General features: G+C 38.2%; 3 protein-coding genes across 3 annotated transcripts; all 3 read right to left on the bottom strand.

Annotated features, from left to right (window-relative positions):
• Nucleotides 1–5,118: 5,118 nt before the first annotated feature.
• LOC149007393 (pectinesterase inhibitor 11-like) lies at nt 5,119–5,607 on the bottom strand. Its single transcript, XM_089167050.1, has one exon. It carries the CDS (start codon nt 5,605–5,607, stop codon nt 5,119–5,121), a length of 489 nt encoding a protein of 162 aa, XP_089023176.1.
• A 3,089-nt stretch (nt 5,608–8,696) lies between these two features.
• LOC149007392 (21 kDa protein-like) lies at nt 8,697–9,206 on the bottom strand. The gene has a single exon (XM_089167049.1). The coding sequence runs from the start codon at nt 9,204–9,206 to the stop codon at nt 8,697–8,699; it is 510 nt and encodes a 169-aa protein (XP_089023175.1).
• Nucleotides 9,207–14,894: 5,688 nt separating this feature from the next.
• LOC149007391 (21 kDa protein-like) lies at nt 14,895–15,404 on the bottom strand. Its single transcript, XM_089167048.1, has one exon. The coding sequence runs from the start codon at nt 15,402–15,404 to the stop codon at nt 14,895–14,897; it is 510 nt and encodes a 169-aa protein (XP_089023174.1).
• Nucleotides 15,405–16,710: the final 1,306 nt, after the last annotated feature.

Genomic DNA, 16,710 nt, shown 5'->3' with positions numbered 1-16,710 from the left:
TTAGGAGGCAGATGAGGTGGAGTATTCCCGAGACTAAACTTAAATAGAGTAGCCACGACCTAAATTTCAAAAACAGAATCAATTGGTCGATTGATTGGTCATCTGGACCTTGATTGGTCGACTGGGTCAGTCGACCAATGAGTCAACCAATCAGAACAACAACTTCAAAAAAGGGAATTGAAGGCTCAGATCAAGTCCAAACATCAAGGGGTTTTGCACACATCTAAAGTGACATACCTAGTAGGTAGAAATGCCTTCGAACCAATACAGAGAGCACTCCAAGTCCATCAACTAATCCAATCTTCATCAGGGTGCAGTTTCCATAAATGGAACACTAACATCCACACTCAAGGATTCCAATCCAGCCATTAAGTCTTCAACAGAAATGGCCCAAAGATGACTTCTTGCCTTACTTCGGATTGCTGGACCGACAAACAACAAGGTTTCCGGGTCAGGGTTAGGGCTGGGTTTCACAATTTGCAACCCTACCAATAAATGGCCTCTGACAATAAATGGCCTCTAACGAGTATCCGCAATGTGATTTATGTCCTCTCATGGATATAACTCAGCGGTCTTGAGCGCCCATCAAATCATACTACTACCACGGGTTGTTCGGTCTCAATGCCCTTCTGATTCGGCTCTGATACAACAAGGGCATCCTAGCCAACACCACTAGACAAGTCCTATGTATGTCATCCAATAATCCAGGGAAAGCGTCGATGGGCATCTTCGGAGAACATCCCATACTATTCCCTTCGATGTCCAAAGACAGAAATGTCAAAAGGACATTTCCCAATCCCAAATCATACTTATCCAATCACATTCTCAATTTCACCATATCATACATACATGATACTTCATCATATTGAAAGATAAGTCATAACATCACATGATCAATCATATATGAAATTGACAAGAAATAATAATCATGATAAGCAAGAGTATGTAAACATGATACTACTGTCATAAGGTACCTACAGCAGTCATATGATGTACAAATACAACCAATAAGCTAAGCCTACTAAGTTGTCAACATCAATGTAATAATCACACAGTCTATGCATTTATGGTGATAACCGTCCTTACCTTGAGTCGATGTGAAGCTAATCCAAAGGTCACAAGAGAATGATCCAAAGATGGTAATAAGACCCTAGACAAAAATAAATGAAAGAAGAAAAGAAATCAGGAAAATCGGAGGTCGAACGGGTCAAATCAGCGAAGTACACAGTTCATCAACCAATTGGTTGACTGACTTGGTCGACTGACCCAGCCGACCAAGTGAACAATGCGGGGCTGAATAGTGAATTTTGATCCGAAACCTAGCTTCCGAGGCTCGGATCGATCCGAAACTTGGAGGGATTGATAGTAATAATATAAGAACACTATCTAGCAAGTAATTAGCATAATCTGGTCTAATTAGGAATCCCGAAATTGAAACCCTAAGTTCTAAATACAAGAATCATAGCTTCAATTGAAATCAAATGAAATTGCAAGGGGAATTAGGGAATTAGCTAGGGGAATTGATAAGCAATAGATTAGGATCATATGCTAGCATAGATATCAAACTTAGCATGCTTCATACTTCAGTTTAGGACAAGAATAATAGATGCTAAGAAGAGAATCATAGAAATGCATATGCAAGAATCAAAATGAGAGCATAGCATAGGTAGAAATGGAATGAGCATATGCATTAGCAAGGAATTAACACTTGAAGTGGTGGTTGCAAGGTTGCTGTACAAACTTTAAGGTTACAACAGCAAGAAGAAGAAGAGAATAGAGTAGGATAGAGAGCAAGAGAGAGAAATCATACCTTGTAGATGATAATGGAGACAAGAGGCAATGATTGGCAATGATTGAATGCAATATCCCTTCACCACTACCAAGGAAGTGCCTTGGGAAGCTCTCCCCTCGTTCTCAGCAAGCTAAAAGTGTAAAAAAGGGTTCAAGACACAAGGCTTACTTAAGTAGAAAACAGAATATCCAAAAAGCATCAAATTCTTAGATTTGGGAATCCTTTGGTCGATTGGCTTGGTCGATTAGCAGTGACAGCAAGCTTGATCTAAGAATTTGAAGGGCTAGAATGATCCAAATTGAGGTGGGTTTTCTCCTACAAGTCAATCAACAAGTCTAGATTAGAGAAATACCTTCGAAACAAGACCAGAAGGACATCAAGTACTTCAACTAAGCTTCCCCTCTTCTAGGTGCAGTTTCTCACTGACACTAACAATGTATCCAAGTAAGGGGCATCACTGTAAATATCCATGGGGCTCAGAATCTAACACCAAGTCTTCAACAAGAGGGCCCACAAGTCTCTCCTTCTTCCATTCCGGGTCTTCGGACCTACAAACATCAAAGGTTCCGGGTCAAGGTCAAGGTTAGAATAGGGCTGAGATTCACAATATCAATTTTACTGTCTCAGCTAGTAATAAATGAAGACGTTGATACCGACTTGTAAGTCCAGCTTGTGATGGATGCCACTGATAAGCATGCATTTACCATTATTTATTTGAATTACTCCCCCATACATATTTAATTAAAGAGAGCTAATTGAGTATTTTTGTGTATTTTTCAGGAATAAGGTGATTTTGGTTATTAGAAATAATATGGAGTAATGTTGGCAAATATTTTAGATGTTGGTAGATTTTAAATCATGGCATTCAATCTTGCTGCCCAATAAATCATGAAAAGTAAGACCTTAGTCAAATTGGAAACAGTTGGAGGTCTAATGAACAAAATTGGTAATAAATCTGAAAATCGGGTAAATAGACCTACCTTCAGTATTTTGGGCATATCTCTCTCGTATGAACTTGGATTTCTGTGATTGAAGATGCTATGGAACTATTTTGAAAATATATACAACTTTCCAGTTTTAAGTTTTTCCAAAATCCGAAATAATAAAGGTCAAATGGACGGGTAAAAAGAGGGGATTCATTGTGTGTGGGAGACATAAAAGAGAAACCAGTCATAGAGAAAAGGAAGACGGCGAACACGGCTCTCATCTCTCATCTCTCTCTCTCTCTCTCTCTCTCTCTCTCCCCCTCTCTCTTCTTTGGATGAGAAATCGGGGTGTCTAGGGTCAAACTAGTAAGACATCTAACCCTTACTTTGATCTTGACAGAGAAATGGGAGTAGATAATTTTATATAATTGTTCATATTTCAATGGCTAAAAGCTCCACCATTTAGGCTCAAGATGGATTATAATAACTTGGCATCATTAAGACCAAAACTTACACAACTAGCTATTCATGATGAAATAAAACACAAAGAATGAGGCTAAGAATCTAATTTTTTGGGTCAATATTTATGCTAATAGTATCATGACACTCAACCGCAGGTTTTGACCCAGTTGGCAGAGATCACCAATTCATGATATAAAATGAAGAGCTTGAATCATCTTGGGTCAGAGGCAAAGTCCTGCTAAGTATTTAAATAGTTATACAACTACCCTAATGATTTAGTCAAGGTACACACAAATTGGCCAAGATGAATAAAGGTTCCAATGAAAGAACATCATGACACTCCAAAAGAGCATAATTTGGCTAATAGAAGTGGCAAAAATACAAATTTGACATGACAGGTCAACATATAACCTTTTGTCATGATGGAATGATTTTTGGCCTTGTCTTGCGAGTTTTCAGTTAGTGTGCACCCAACTTCCAAACTCGTGCCTTAATAGGGCTGTCTGGACTTTTTAACTAGGCAAAACTCGGACAATGCTATCGCTGCCATTTTCAAGTTGGGCCATGTTAAGCTTTTGTACATAACCCTATCATAAAAATCATAACTTTTTTTGGTCAAAGAAAAGCTTACGTTAATTACCGTATAAAAAAATTCTCTAGAGGATAAAAAAGAAGTATTTACATGGACGGAGGTGCGAATTGTCATAAATCTTAGATAAAGAGAAATTCTAATGATTACCCAAGGCAAAGAAGGAATAACCATAAAAGGAAATGGATGCATGCACACACCACACCTTATACAACTTTTTATTAGCTATTCTCCCATGGGCATTGTCTTGAGTCCTTTTCTTAATGAACTTCTTAGTGCGCACCAGGATTTGCCGCATAACTTTTTGAATTAGACTGAAATTTGAGCCATGAGTAGTGCCGAAGAATATCAATTGGAATTCATATGAGAGCCATAAAAAAAATTATGTCATATGTGATGAGGTGGACTTCTTTTTCTCCGACGGAATCAACACACATTCAAGCCTAGGTTATCCTCATAACCATTCATGGCCATTATCATGAATGGGGTTAGCATAATTTGAATAGATTAACTCCTATTCATAGCCTTGAGTGGAATATGGAAATTGATTCTCCACTTAGAAGGGAAGGTTCTATGAAAGCGATTTATTCCGCATTAGTGGAGAAGGCACAAGTGTATTAATTCTCCAATAGTAGGGAATTGTTTCTTTACTTAAGTGGGGGTATGGTTGGTTAATGGCCTAACTCATCACCACGAGGAGCTCAGTTGATGTAAGGTGTGGTTTTTGACCAATATAAACCCAACTCCATCCTTGTATGCTATGTAATTCATACTATACGCACACATGCATTGCGTTCTTATTTACTTTCTTGCAATGTCTCTTTTCACTTTGGGGTTTATTTTGAGTGTTGTGAGGTAACTTTTGGCTCTCTTGAATGGAGTACAAGAAATGCTTCATCTTCTAGTTGGAGGTTTTTATCTGGTTGGTGGTGGTGCCAAGGAACAACCCTTGATGTTATGCTACATTAGTAACCCAAATAAAGGCAACACTAACGGTGTGACTACACCTTTTCTATTGAAGATTTGTGCCACTACTACATTATGTTCTCAAAATGACCTAAGGATCTTCAAATTCTAATTGTATTGCAATTTTATTTCTATATTTGAAAATAAATTACACAACGATGAATTGAGGCAATTATATCCATAGAGAGTCCATTCGAGTAAACAACACTTTGCTTTGCAAAACCTCAACTAAATTATAAATTACTACGATATCAGATACAACAATGAAATCATATGGCCAAAATCTGCCCTATAAGGTGTTTCCTTTTTCTTTTTTTTCTGAAAAACAAATTTTATCGAGAAGCACCACGCGAAATAGGCAAGGCTCGAGAGATAAACTATAATCAAGCTAACTTATTGATGAAGGTAAGGGTAATGCTTATCAACTTCTTGCCTTCCATCACAAGACCAAGTAAATCTGATTTCACTGATTCCAATCCCTCCTCACATGCACTCATCCAAGTCTTCAAGTTGTCAATGGCTACAATGTCGAGCTTTCCATTTAGTGTCAGAGTTGACTTGTCCATCTGATCAATGGCGTCTCCATAGGTGTCCATACAGTCCTTTATAACCTTATCAAATCTGGGTTTCTTTGAAAGGAGACCACTGACAGTTGTTCCACTTGAAAAGCTCTCTTTGAGGGCCACCCTAGCTAGACTGGATGGAATTTCTTCGATCATGAGAGCTCTGGGGATGAGTTTGGTGATGCAGACGTCAGGATACAATGTTGTCTTGCAATTGGTAATGATGAAATTCTTGCTGGCGGCTGAGATTGCCAGTGGAAGGAGGAGGAGGAGGACGGCTGTAGAGATTGTAGTTGCCGTGGCAGCCATCTTTTTTTTTCAAAGAAAGAAACAATTTAAAGTTCTCTTATTATTATTAAGATGGAAGGAAGACAGATGGGCAAGGAGTTAGAGTGGGGTTTTATTTATACATGGGCTTCTGATCTTGTCTACCTTTCTGGTAGGGATCTAAATGATAGGAGGCAAAAGTGGATGCTTTGAATACTATTACAAGGAATGGTTGAAACGCTATCAAAAATTTAATTCAGTTTGCTTCTAAATAGTACGGATAGGCGTGAAATGCAACTGAATTGTTAAATATCTGTGTTTTTAAGATTAACCAAAAGTGCAATGTTTGAGGTTGAAATGAGGGTTGTCTGATTACGACTTTCACAACCATTCATGCACATTGTTTGGCACTCATTGTTTGCTCCTTTTTTTTGGTGAAGCTATTTAATGAGTACTCTGAAATAAAGTGGGATTAACAAAAAAACAAAAAAACAAAAAAAGTTGTGGTGGTACTCACCATACATTGGGCAACTTTCATTAGGTTTTTTCTTTTTGTGTGTGTGTTTGTTGGGGGGGGGGGGGCTTCGATGGGCACCAAGATTTGCCACATAGCTTTCTAAATCAGCCTGAAATTTAATCGATGACTAGTGCCTAGTTCTAAAGATCATATATCAATTTCGCGTCAATTTTATTGTCAAAGCCTAGTTATAAATGAAGAGGTTGATACCAACTTGTAAGTCCATCTTGTGACGGATGCCACCTCGTGTGCAAGTGAATGGGCCAAGCCAATAACATATCTAAGAAGAAAGAAAAGAGAAAATACAAACATCAACTCCAAGGTGTATTGGAAAATGTAGCATTTCCTAGAACTTTTGGAGAAGTGGGATTTGTTCATGGAGTAATAATTGATCAAGTTGTGGTGAAATTCATAAAACTCTAATCTTAATGCTAAATACTCAATTTTGGGTCTCTCTCTCTCTCTCTCTCTCTCTCTCTCTCTCTCTCTCTCTCTCTCTCTCTCTCTCTCTCTCTCTCTCTCTCTCTCTCTCTCTCTCTCTTATTTGGAGGAGAAATCGGGGTGTCTAGGTCAAGCTAGTAAGACATCTAACCCTTACTTTGATCTTCACAGAGAATTGGGAATAGATAATTTTATATAATTGTTCCTATTTCCGTGACTAAAAGCACCGCCATTTTGGCTTAAGATGGATTATAATAACTTGGCATCATTAAGACCAAAACTTACACAACAAGCTATTCATGATGAAATAAAACACAAAGAATGAGGCTAAGAATCTAATTTTTTGGGTCAATATTTATGCTAACAGTATCATGGCACTTAACCACAGGTTTCGACCCAGTTGGCAGAGATCACCAATTCATAATATGAAATGAAGACCTAGAATCATCTTGGGTCGGAGGCAAAGTCATGCTATATATTTAAACCAAATATACAACTACCCTAATGATTTAGTCAAGGTACACATAAATTGGCCAAGATGAATAAAAGTTCCAATGAAAGAACATCATGACACTCCAAAAGAGCATAATTGGGCTAATAGAAGTGGCAAAAAAACAAATTTGACATGACAGGTCAACATATAACTTTTTGTCATGATGGATTGATTTTTGGCCTTGTCTTGTGGGTATTCAGTTAGTGTGCACCCAACTTCCCAACTCGTGCATTAATAGGGTTGTCTGGACTTTTTAACTAGGCCAAACTCGGACAAAGCTATCGTTGTCTTTTTAACGTTGGGCCATGTATTAGCTTTTGTACGAAACCCTATCATAAAAATCATAATTTTGTTTGGTAAAGAAAAGCTTACGTTAATTACCGTATAAAAAATTCTCTAGAGGATAAAAGAGAAGTACTTACAATGGACGGAGGTGTGAATTGTCATTAAATCTTAGATAAAGAGAAAATCTAACGATTACCCGAAGCAAAGAAGGATTAACCATAAAAGGAAATGGATGCATGTACACACCACACCTTATACAACTTTTTATTAGCTATTCTCCCATGGGCATTGCGTTTAGTCCTCTTCTTAATGAACTTCTTAGTGGGCACCAGGATTTGCCGCATAACTTTTTAAATTAGACTGAAATTTGAGCCATGAATAGTGCCAAAGAATATCAATTGGAATTCATATGAGAGCCATAAAGATTTTTGTCATATGTGATGAGGTGGACTTCTTTTTATCCGATGGAATCAACACATATTCAAGCCTAGGTTACCCTCATAACCATTCATGGCCATTATCATGAATGGGGTTAACATAATTTGAATAGATTAACTTCAATTCATAGCCTTGAGTGGAATATGGAAATTGATTCTCCACTTAGAAGGGAAGGTTGGGTGAAGGTGATTTATTCCGCATTAGTGGAGAAGGGACAAGGTTATTAATTCTCCAATAGTAGGGAATTGTTTCTCTACTTAAGTGGGGGTATGGTTGGTTAATGGCATAATTCATCACCATGAGAAGCTTAGGTGATGTAAGGTGTGGTTTTTGACCAATATAAACCCAACTCCATCCTTGTATGCTATGTAATTCATACTATACGCACACACGCATTGCGTTCTTATTTACTTTCTTGCAATGTTCTTTTCACTTTTGGGTTTATTTTGAGTGTTGTGTTGCAACTTTTGGCTCTCTTGGATGGAGTATAGGAAACGCTTCATCTTCTAGTTGGAGGTTTTTATCTTGTTGGTGGTGATTCCAAGGAACAACCCTTAACGGTATGGTGCATCAGTAACCTAAATAAAGGCTACACTAACGGTGTGACTACACCTTTTCTATTGAAGATTTGTGCTACTACTACATTATGTTCTCAAAATGAGCTAAGGATCTTCAAATTCTAATTGTATTGCAATTTTATTTCTAATATTTGGAAATAAATTACACAACAATGAATTGGGGCAATTATATCCATAGAGAGTCCGTTCGAGTAATCAACACTTCGCTTTGCAAAACCTCAACTAAATTTATAAATTACTACGATATCAAATACCACAGTGAAATCATATGGCCAGAATCTGCCCTTTAAGGTGTTTCCTTCTTCTTCTTTTTTTGAGAAAACAAATTTTACCGAGAAGCACCATGCGAAATAGGCAAGGCTCGAGAGATAAACTATAATCAAGCTAACTTATTGATGAAGGTAAGGGTAATGCTTATCAACTTCTTGCCTTCCACTACAAGACCAAGTAAATCCGATTTCACTGATTCCAATCCCTCCTCACATGTATCCTCATTCGTCAGTGCTGCACTCATCCAAGTCTTCAAGTTGTCAATGGCTACAATGTCGAGGTTTCCATTTAGTGTCAGAGTTGACTTGTCCATCTGATCAATGGCATCTCCATAGGTGTCCATACAGTCCTTTATAACCTTATCAGATCTGGGTTTCTTTGAAAGGAGACCATTGACAGTTGTTGCACTAGAAAAGCTCTCTTTGAGGGCCACCCTAGCTAGACTGGATGGACTTTCTTCGATCATGAGAGCTCTGGGGATGAGTTTGGCGATGCAAACGTCAGGATACAATGTTGTCTTGCAATTGGTAATGATGAAATTCTTGCTGGCGGCTGAGATTGCCAGTGGAAGGAGGAGGAGGAGGACGGCTATAGAGATTGTAGTTGCCGTGGCAGCCATCTTTTTTTTTCAAAGAAAGAAACAATTTAAAGTTCTCTTATTATTATTAAGATGGAAGGAAGACAGATGGGCAAGGAGTTAATGAATGGGGTTTTATTTATACATGGGTTTTTTATCTTGTCTACCTTTCTGGTAGGGATCTTAATGATAGGAGGCAAAAGCGGATGCTTTGAATACTATTACAAGGAATGGTTGAAATGCTATCAACAATTTAATTCAGTTTGCTTCAAAATAGTAAGGATGGGCATAAATGCAACTGAATTGTTAAATAAATGCAACTGAATTGTTAAATATTTGTGTCTTTAAGATTAACCAGAAGTGCAGTGTTTGAGGTTGAAATGAGGGTTGTCTGATTACGACTTTCACAACCATTCTTGCACATTGTTAGGCACTCATTGTTTGCTCCTTTTTTTTGGTGAAGTTATTTAATGAGTACTCTGAAATAAAGTGAGATTAACAAAATAATAATAATAAAATAAAAAAAAGTGGTGGTGGTACTCACCATACATTGGGCAACTTTCATTAGGTTTTTTCTTTGTGTGTGTGTGTGTGTTGGGGGGGGGGGCTTCGATGGGCACCAAGATTTACCACATAGCTTTCTGAATTAGCCTGAAATTTAATCGATGAGTAGTGCCTAGTTCTAAAGATCATATATCAATTTCGTGTCAATTTTATTGTCAAAGCGTAGATATAAATGAAGAGGTTGATACCGACTTGTAAATTCAACTTGTGACAGATGCCACCTCCTGCGCAAGTGAATGGGCCAAGCCAATAACATATCTAGGAAGAAAGAAAAGAGAAAATACAAACATCAACTCCAAGGTGTATTGGAAAATGTTGCATTTCTTAGAATTTTTTGGTGAAGTGGGATTTGTTCATGGAGTTATAATTGATTGAGTTGTGGTGAGTTTCATAAAACTCTAATCTTAATGCTAAATACTCAATTTTGGGTCTCTCTCTCTCTCTCTCTCTCTCTCTCTCTCTCTCTCTCTCTCTCTCTCTCTCTCCCCCTCTCTTTTCTTTGGAGGAGAAATCGGGGTGTCTAGGTCAAGCTAGTAAGACATCTAACCCTTACTTTGATTATCACAGAGAAATGGGAATAGATAATTTTATATAATTGTTCCTATTTCCGTGGCTAAAAGCTCCGCCATTTAGGCTCAAGATGGATTATAATAAATTGGCATCATTAAGACCAAAACTTACACAACTAGCTATCCATGATGAAATAAAACACAAAGAATGAGGCTAAGAATCTAGTTTTTTGGGTCAATATTTATGCTAACAGTATCATGACATTGAACCACAGGTTTCGACCTAGTTGGACGAGATCACTAGTTCATAATATGAAATGAAGAGCTCGAATCATCTTGGGTCGGAGGCAAAGTCCTGCTATATATTTAAACAATTATACACCTACCCTAATGATTTAGTCAAGGTACATATAAATTGGCTAACATGAATAAAAGTTCCAATGAAAGAACGTCATGACACTCCAAAATAGCATAATTGGGCTAATAAAAGTGGCAAAAAAACAAATTTGACATGACAGGTCAACATATAACTTTTTGTCATGATGGATTGATTTTTGGCCTTGTCTTGCGGGTATTCAGTTAGTGTGCACCCAACTTCTTAAGTCGTGCCTTAATAGGGATGTCTGGACTTTTTAACTAGGCAAAACTCGGACAAAGCTATCGCTACCTTTTTCACGTTGGGCCATGTATTAGCTTTTGTACATAACCCTATCCTAAAAATCATAACTTTTTGGTCAAAGAAAAGCTTACATTAATTACCCTATAAAAAAATCTCTAGAGGATAAAAGAGAAATATTTACAATGGACAGTGGTGCGAATTGTAACCACCCCCGTATTTCTAACCCGAGATCCATATTGCAGGTCCGAGAACCCAAGGATCTTGTCCGGTAAATTTGTGGAGTGTCCGGATGGAAGTCCATGATCCAGACCCTAAACCCATGGATATGGATCCTCCATTTGAAGAGCCTGCCTTCCTTGGTAGTTGGTCTTCTGGAAGGCAAGTGATGTTTGGAGATGTCTGGAATGAAGGTAAGATCTCCCCCATCTCTTCTTTAGGGCTAGGTTGTACTTGGATATCAACCCCCTAGCAAAAGCACCATTGTTTGGCAAAATACATGGGGGCGGTTGCTAGTGGCGGTCGATCAAACCAAGCAACCACCTGGTCTGTTTTCGGGGTTTTGCCCTATTTTGCCCCCTGACTTTTATAAAAGGTAACCCTCGTCCAATTTATGAATATTTTATTTGTGGTTACTTTTTTTGGAGGTTAGATGGCTACGGAGAAGTGCCGAAAGCGGATCTGAAGTGCTGGCATTGATCTGGAGATCAATCCTTCCCTGTTTCTGGTATTCTGGAGTGAGGTAATGGATTCACCCTTCATCCTTTATCTCCTTTGTCTTTTAATTTCGTGTTAACCCATCCCCTCATCATGGTGGTTACCCTTTTGATCAATCGTAACTCTCTTTCCAATCTTCTTAATGTGATTCATCCGAAAACGAAATCCTGCTTTCGTGAAAAGGATAAATCCAGTCATGGGGAGAGTTCTGGGTAATCCAATGATGGTAATTGTTAGGTTTCCTTTCACCCTTTGGCTTTGGGAGTGTTAGATTCGAGATTTAGGCCATGATCACTCGAAATCCAGATTGAAAACGGGTGATCAGAAGCCTGAGTTTCATATTGAAACTTGGCTGGCGCTCAACTTAAGCGACCGGCACGAGCGACCGGCTGGTAAACAGTGACCAACTGACTTTTGGTTTTGATCCAAATTGATTCAATTGACTTATGCATTATTGTAACCATGTGTTTAGGTGTTCTCTGTTTGAAGAGATAGTCTTATAATAGTTTACGGATTCCGTTTTACAAACAATTTACTTATATGCAGGTAAGGACATTCAATCCTATCTTTATGAATAGACTTAAACATGTTAGTCCAGTGTCTGTTAGAATTAGTCTTTCATTATATAAGCTGCTATAATCATGTTTTACATACCAATCTTGTTGTATTGCTGTTGTTTACCTTGTTTACATATATACTTTGTTTTGATTATGGATGTGATATACTGATGATGCTTAGTATGAGGTTCTGATGGATGAGGTATTCCTTTGGGATATCTTAGCTTGGGATATCAAAAGGCTGTGGAATGGGACACATGCCTGCTGATGTCTCCAGCACTGTCATAACTATTGGATGACATTCTTAGGTAGAGTCTAGAATTTGCATGGCTAGGTACCCCACATGCTACAACCCTTTCGGTAGGGGGATTGAAACCGGATGACCCATGATTAGTCATATAAATGGTAGGGTTGCATATGTTAGGGTTGGGCTCATGGACGTCCAAGGAACGGACATGGTGTCGTGAGGAGTCATGAGAGCATTCCGCCCCAACAATATGTGGATGACCATAGGGTTATGGAATGGAGTCCAATAGCGGTAGCCAGTCCGTGAGGATTCTCATTCCTAGGTTGTGAAGGATACTGAACCGAGTTGGTTGGTGCCATAGGGGATGTATCTGGACTTCATGTAGGCATGTTACCCTGTATGACCTTGCATTGGATTAGAAACCCCAACATGCGCCAGTACTCATTACCCATGGTCATGGTGAGAGAGTGTTGACTTAACCCCAGCCATGGTTTGAGAGCAGGTGTGGACCTTTCACTTTTGCCCAGGATCCCTACAGAGGTAACCAGTCCTTGTTGGATCAGAGTGACTAGACTTACCCAGAGGAGGGCTGGTGTATATCTTAAAACATGTCAACTGTTAGAGACTTGCATAGTTAGAATTATAGTATCATTCATACTCTGCACTCATTCATATAATTTATGCATTTCTGATCTGTTGGATATTTTGATGGGAATTGTAATTGTTCTTACTGACTTCTCTAGAACTCTTTATTGTATATGTTTTATTAGCCTGCACAGATGGAGGAATTGTGCCAAGAAGATGGACTGGTTTCCTATGAAGGAACCTTCCCGTATGAAGAGGATGTGGCACCGGCAGTGGGAAATGGAGATAGCCTGTGAGGGAGCTCCTGCGAGTGCATGGAGTGCGCTTATCACACCTATTGATGGACAGAGATGGAAAGTGGTTAGACAGTTCGCTCAGTGAATGGAGAAAAACTGGAGGACGCCTTTTCTTGAGATTCATGAAAAACATTATTTAGCCTTAGAAAAGGAAACTGGAAAGAAAATAATATAACTCTTTTTGATTGCTTCCGCTGAACTCGTATTCATTTTAATTCATTATTCTTTCATTTATTCTTTTTATTGGAGTATTTGGGCTCCTGTAATCCTTTAATTCATTTATTGAAATGTTATTGCTCTTGATTGTCTATATTTGTATTTGTTATTGTTGATAGACTAAAACCGTGGATCCTATGACGGATCACTACCACGGGTTGTCGGGCGGGTAACCGAGACCGGCGGGTGGGGTGTGACATTGTCATTAAATCTTAGATAAAGAGAAAATCTAATGAATACCCGAAGCAAAGAAGGATTAACCATAAAAGGAAATGGATGCATGTACACACCACACCTTATACAACTTTTTATTGCGTTGAGTCCTCTTCTTAATGAACTTCTTAGTGGGCACCAGGATTTGCCGCATAACTTTTTAAATTAGACTGAAATTTGAGCCATGAGTAGTGCCGAAGAATATCAATTGGAATTCATATGAGAGCTATAAAGATTTTTGTCATATGTGATGAGGTGGACTTCTTTTTATCCGACGGAATCAACACACATTCAAGCCTAGGTTATCCTCATAACCATTCATGGCCATTATCATGAATGGGGTTAACATAATTTGATAGATTAACTCCTATTCATAGCCTTGAGTGGAATATGGAAATTGATTCTCCACTTAGAAGGGAAGGTTGTGTGAAGGCGATTTATTCCGCATTAGTAGAGAAGGCACAAGTTTATTAATTCTCCAATAGTAGGGAATTGTTTCTTTACTTAAGTGGGGGTATGGTTGGTTAATGGCCTAACTCATCACCATGAGGAGCTCAGTTGATGTAAGGTGTGGTTTTTGACCAATATAAACCCAACTCCATCCTTGTATGCTATGTAATTCATACTATATGCACACATGCATTGCGTTCTTATTTACTTTCTTGCAATGTCTCTTTTCACTTTGGGGTTTATTTTGAGTGTTGTGAGGTAACTTTTGGCTCTCTTGAATGGAGTACAAGAAATGCTTCATCTTCTAGTTGGAGGTTTTTATCTGGTTGGTGGTGGTGCCAAGGAACAACCCTTGATGTTATGCTACATTAGTAACCCAAATAAAGGCAACACTAACGGTGTGACTACACCTTTTCTATTGAAGATTTGTGCCACTACTACATTATGTTCTCAAAATGACCTAAGGATCTTCAAATTCTAATTGTATTGCAATTTTATTTCTATATTTGAAAATAAATTACACAACGATGAATTGAGGCAATTATATCCATAGAGAGTCCATTCGAGTAAACAACACTTTGCTTTGCAAAACCTCAACTAAATTATAAATTACTACGATATCAGATACAACAATGAAATCATATGGCCAAAATCTGCCCTATAAGGTGTTTCCTTCTTTTTTTTTTTTTTTTTTTTGAGAAAACAAATTTTATCAAGACGCACCACGCGAAATAGGCAAGGCTCAAGAGATAAACTATAATCAAGCTAACTTATTGATGAAGGTAAGGGTAATGCTTATCAACATCTTGCCTTCCACCACAAGACCAAGTAAATCCGATTTCACTGATTCCAATCCCTCCTCACATGTATCCTCGTTTGTCAGTGCTGCACTCATCCAAGTCTTCAAGTTGTCAATGGCTACAATGTCGAGCTTTCCATTCAGTGTCAGAGTTGACTTGTCCATCTGATCAATGGCGTCTCCATAGGTGTCCATACAATCCTTTATAACCTTATCAGATCTGGGTTTCTTTGAAAAGAGACCATTGACAGTTGTTGCACTAGAAAAACTCTCTTTGAGGGCCACCCTAGCTAGACTGGATGGACTTTCTTCGATCATGAGAGCTCTAGGGATGAGTTTGGCGATGCAGACGTCAGGATACAATGTTGTCTTGCAATTGGTAATGATGAAATTCTTGCTGGCGGCTGAGATTGCCAGTGGAAGAAGGAGGAGGAGGACGGCTGTAGAGATTGTAGTTGCTGTGGCAGCCATCTTTTTTTTTCAAAGAAAGAAACAATTTAAAGTTCTCTTATTATTATTAAGATGGAAGGAAGACAGATGGGCAAGGAGTTAATGAGTGGGGTTTTATTTATACATGGGCTTCTGATCTTGTCTACCTTTCTGGTAGGATCTTAATGATAGGAGGCAAAAGCGGATGCTTTGAATACTATTACAAGGAATGGTTGAAACGCTATCAACAATTTAATTTAGTTTGCTTCTAAATAGTGAGGATGGGTGTGAAATGCAACTGAATTGTTAAATATCTGTGTCTTTAAGATTAACCAGAAGGGCAGTGTTTGAGGTTGAAATGAGGGTTGTCTGATTACAACTTTCACAACCATTCTTGCACATTGTTTGGCACTCATTGTTTGCTCTTTTTTTTTGGTGAAGCAATTTTATGAGTACTCTAAAATAAAGTGAGATTAACAAAAAATAAATAAATAAATAAAAAAGTGGTGGTGGTACTCACCATACATTGGACAACTTTCATTAGGTTTTTTCTTTTTGTGTGTGTGTGTGTGTTGGGGGGGGCTTCAATGGGCACCAAGATTTGCCACATAGCTTTCTGAATTAGCCTGAAATTTAATCGATGAGTAGTGCCTAGTTCTAAAGATCATATATCAATTTTGTGTCAATTTTATTGTCAAAGCCTAGTTATAAATGAAGAGGTTGATACCGACTTGTAAGTCCAGCTTGTGACGAATGCCACCTCGTGTGCAAGTGAATGGGCCAAGCCAATAACATATCTAGGAAGAAAGAAAAGAGAAAATACAAACATCAACTCCAAGGTGTATTGAAAAATGTTCATTTCTTAGAATTTTTTGGTGAAGTGGGATTTGTTCATGGAGTTATAATTGATTGAGTTGTGGTGAGTTTCATAAAACTCTGATCTTAATGCTAAATACTCAATCTCTTATTTGGAGGAGAAATCAGGGTGTCTAGGTCAAGCTAGTAAGATATCTAACCCTTACTTTGATCTTGACAAAGAAATAGGAGTAGATAATTTTATATAAGTGTTCTATGTTTACAAGACATAAGCAAAAAATTTGTAGAGGTGGCATTAGCCAGAGCGAGTCAAGGCGAGTGAGATACTCAATTCTGAGTTGTCTCTAACACCAATCTAGGCATCTTCCTGTTTCCATGGCTAAAAGCTCCGCCATTTAGGCCTGAGATGGATTATATTGACTTGGCATCATTAAGACCAAAACTTAAACAATTAGCTATTCATGATGAAATAAAACACAAAGAATGCGGTTAAGAATCTAATTTTTTGGGTCAATATTTATGCTAACAGTAT

Source organism: Hakea prostrata, chromosome 8 (assembly GCF_041222555.1).
Source record: "Hakea prostrata isolate BN-2017 chromosome 8, UWA_Hpros_2, whole genome shotgun sequence".
Classification (NCBI taxonomy): domain Eukaryota; kingdom Viridiplantae; phylum Streptophyta; class Magnoliopsida; order Proteales; family Proteaceae; genus Hakea; species Hakea prostrata.
This window is presented reverse-complemented; position numbering and strand designations above follow the sequence as displayed.

Coding starts and splice junctions, on each gene's coding strand:
- LOC149007391 (XM_089167048.1), bottom strand. CDS start 15,404: ATGGCTGCCACAGCAACTACAATCTCTACAGCCGTCCTCCTCCTCCTT.
- LOC149007393 (XM_089167050.1), bottom strand. CDS start 5,607: ATGGCTGCCACGGCAACTACAATCTCTACAGCCGTCCTCCTCCTCCTC.
- LOC149007392 (XM_089167049.1), bottom strand. CDS start 9,206: ATGGCTGCCACGGCAACTACAATCTCTATAGCCGTCCTCCTCCTCCTC.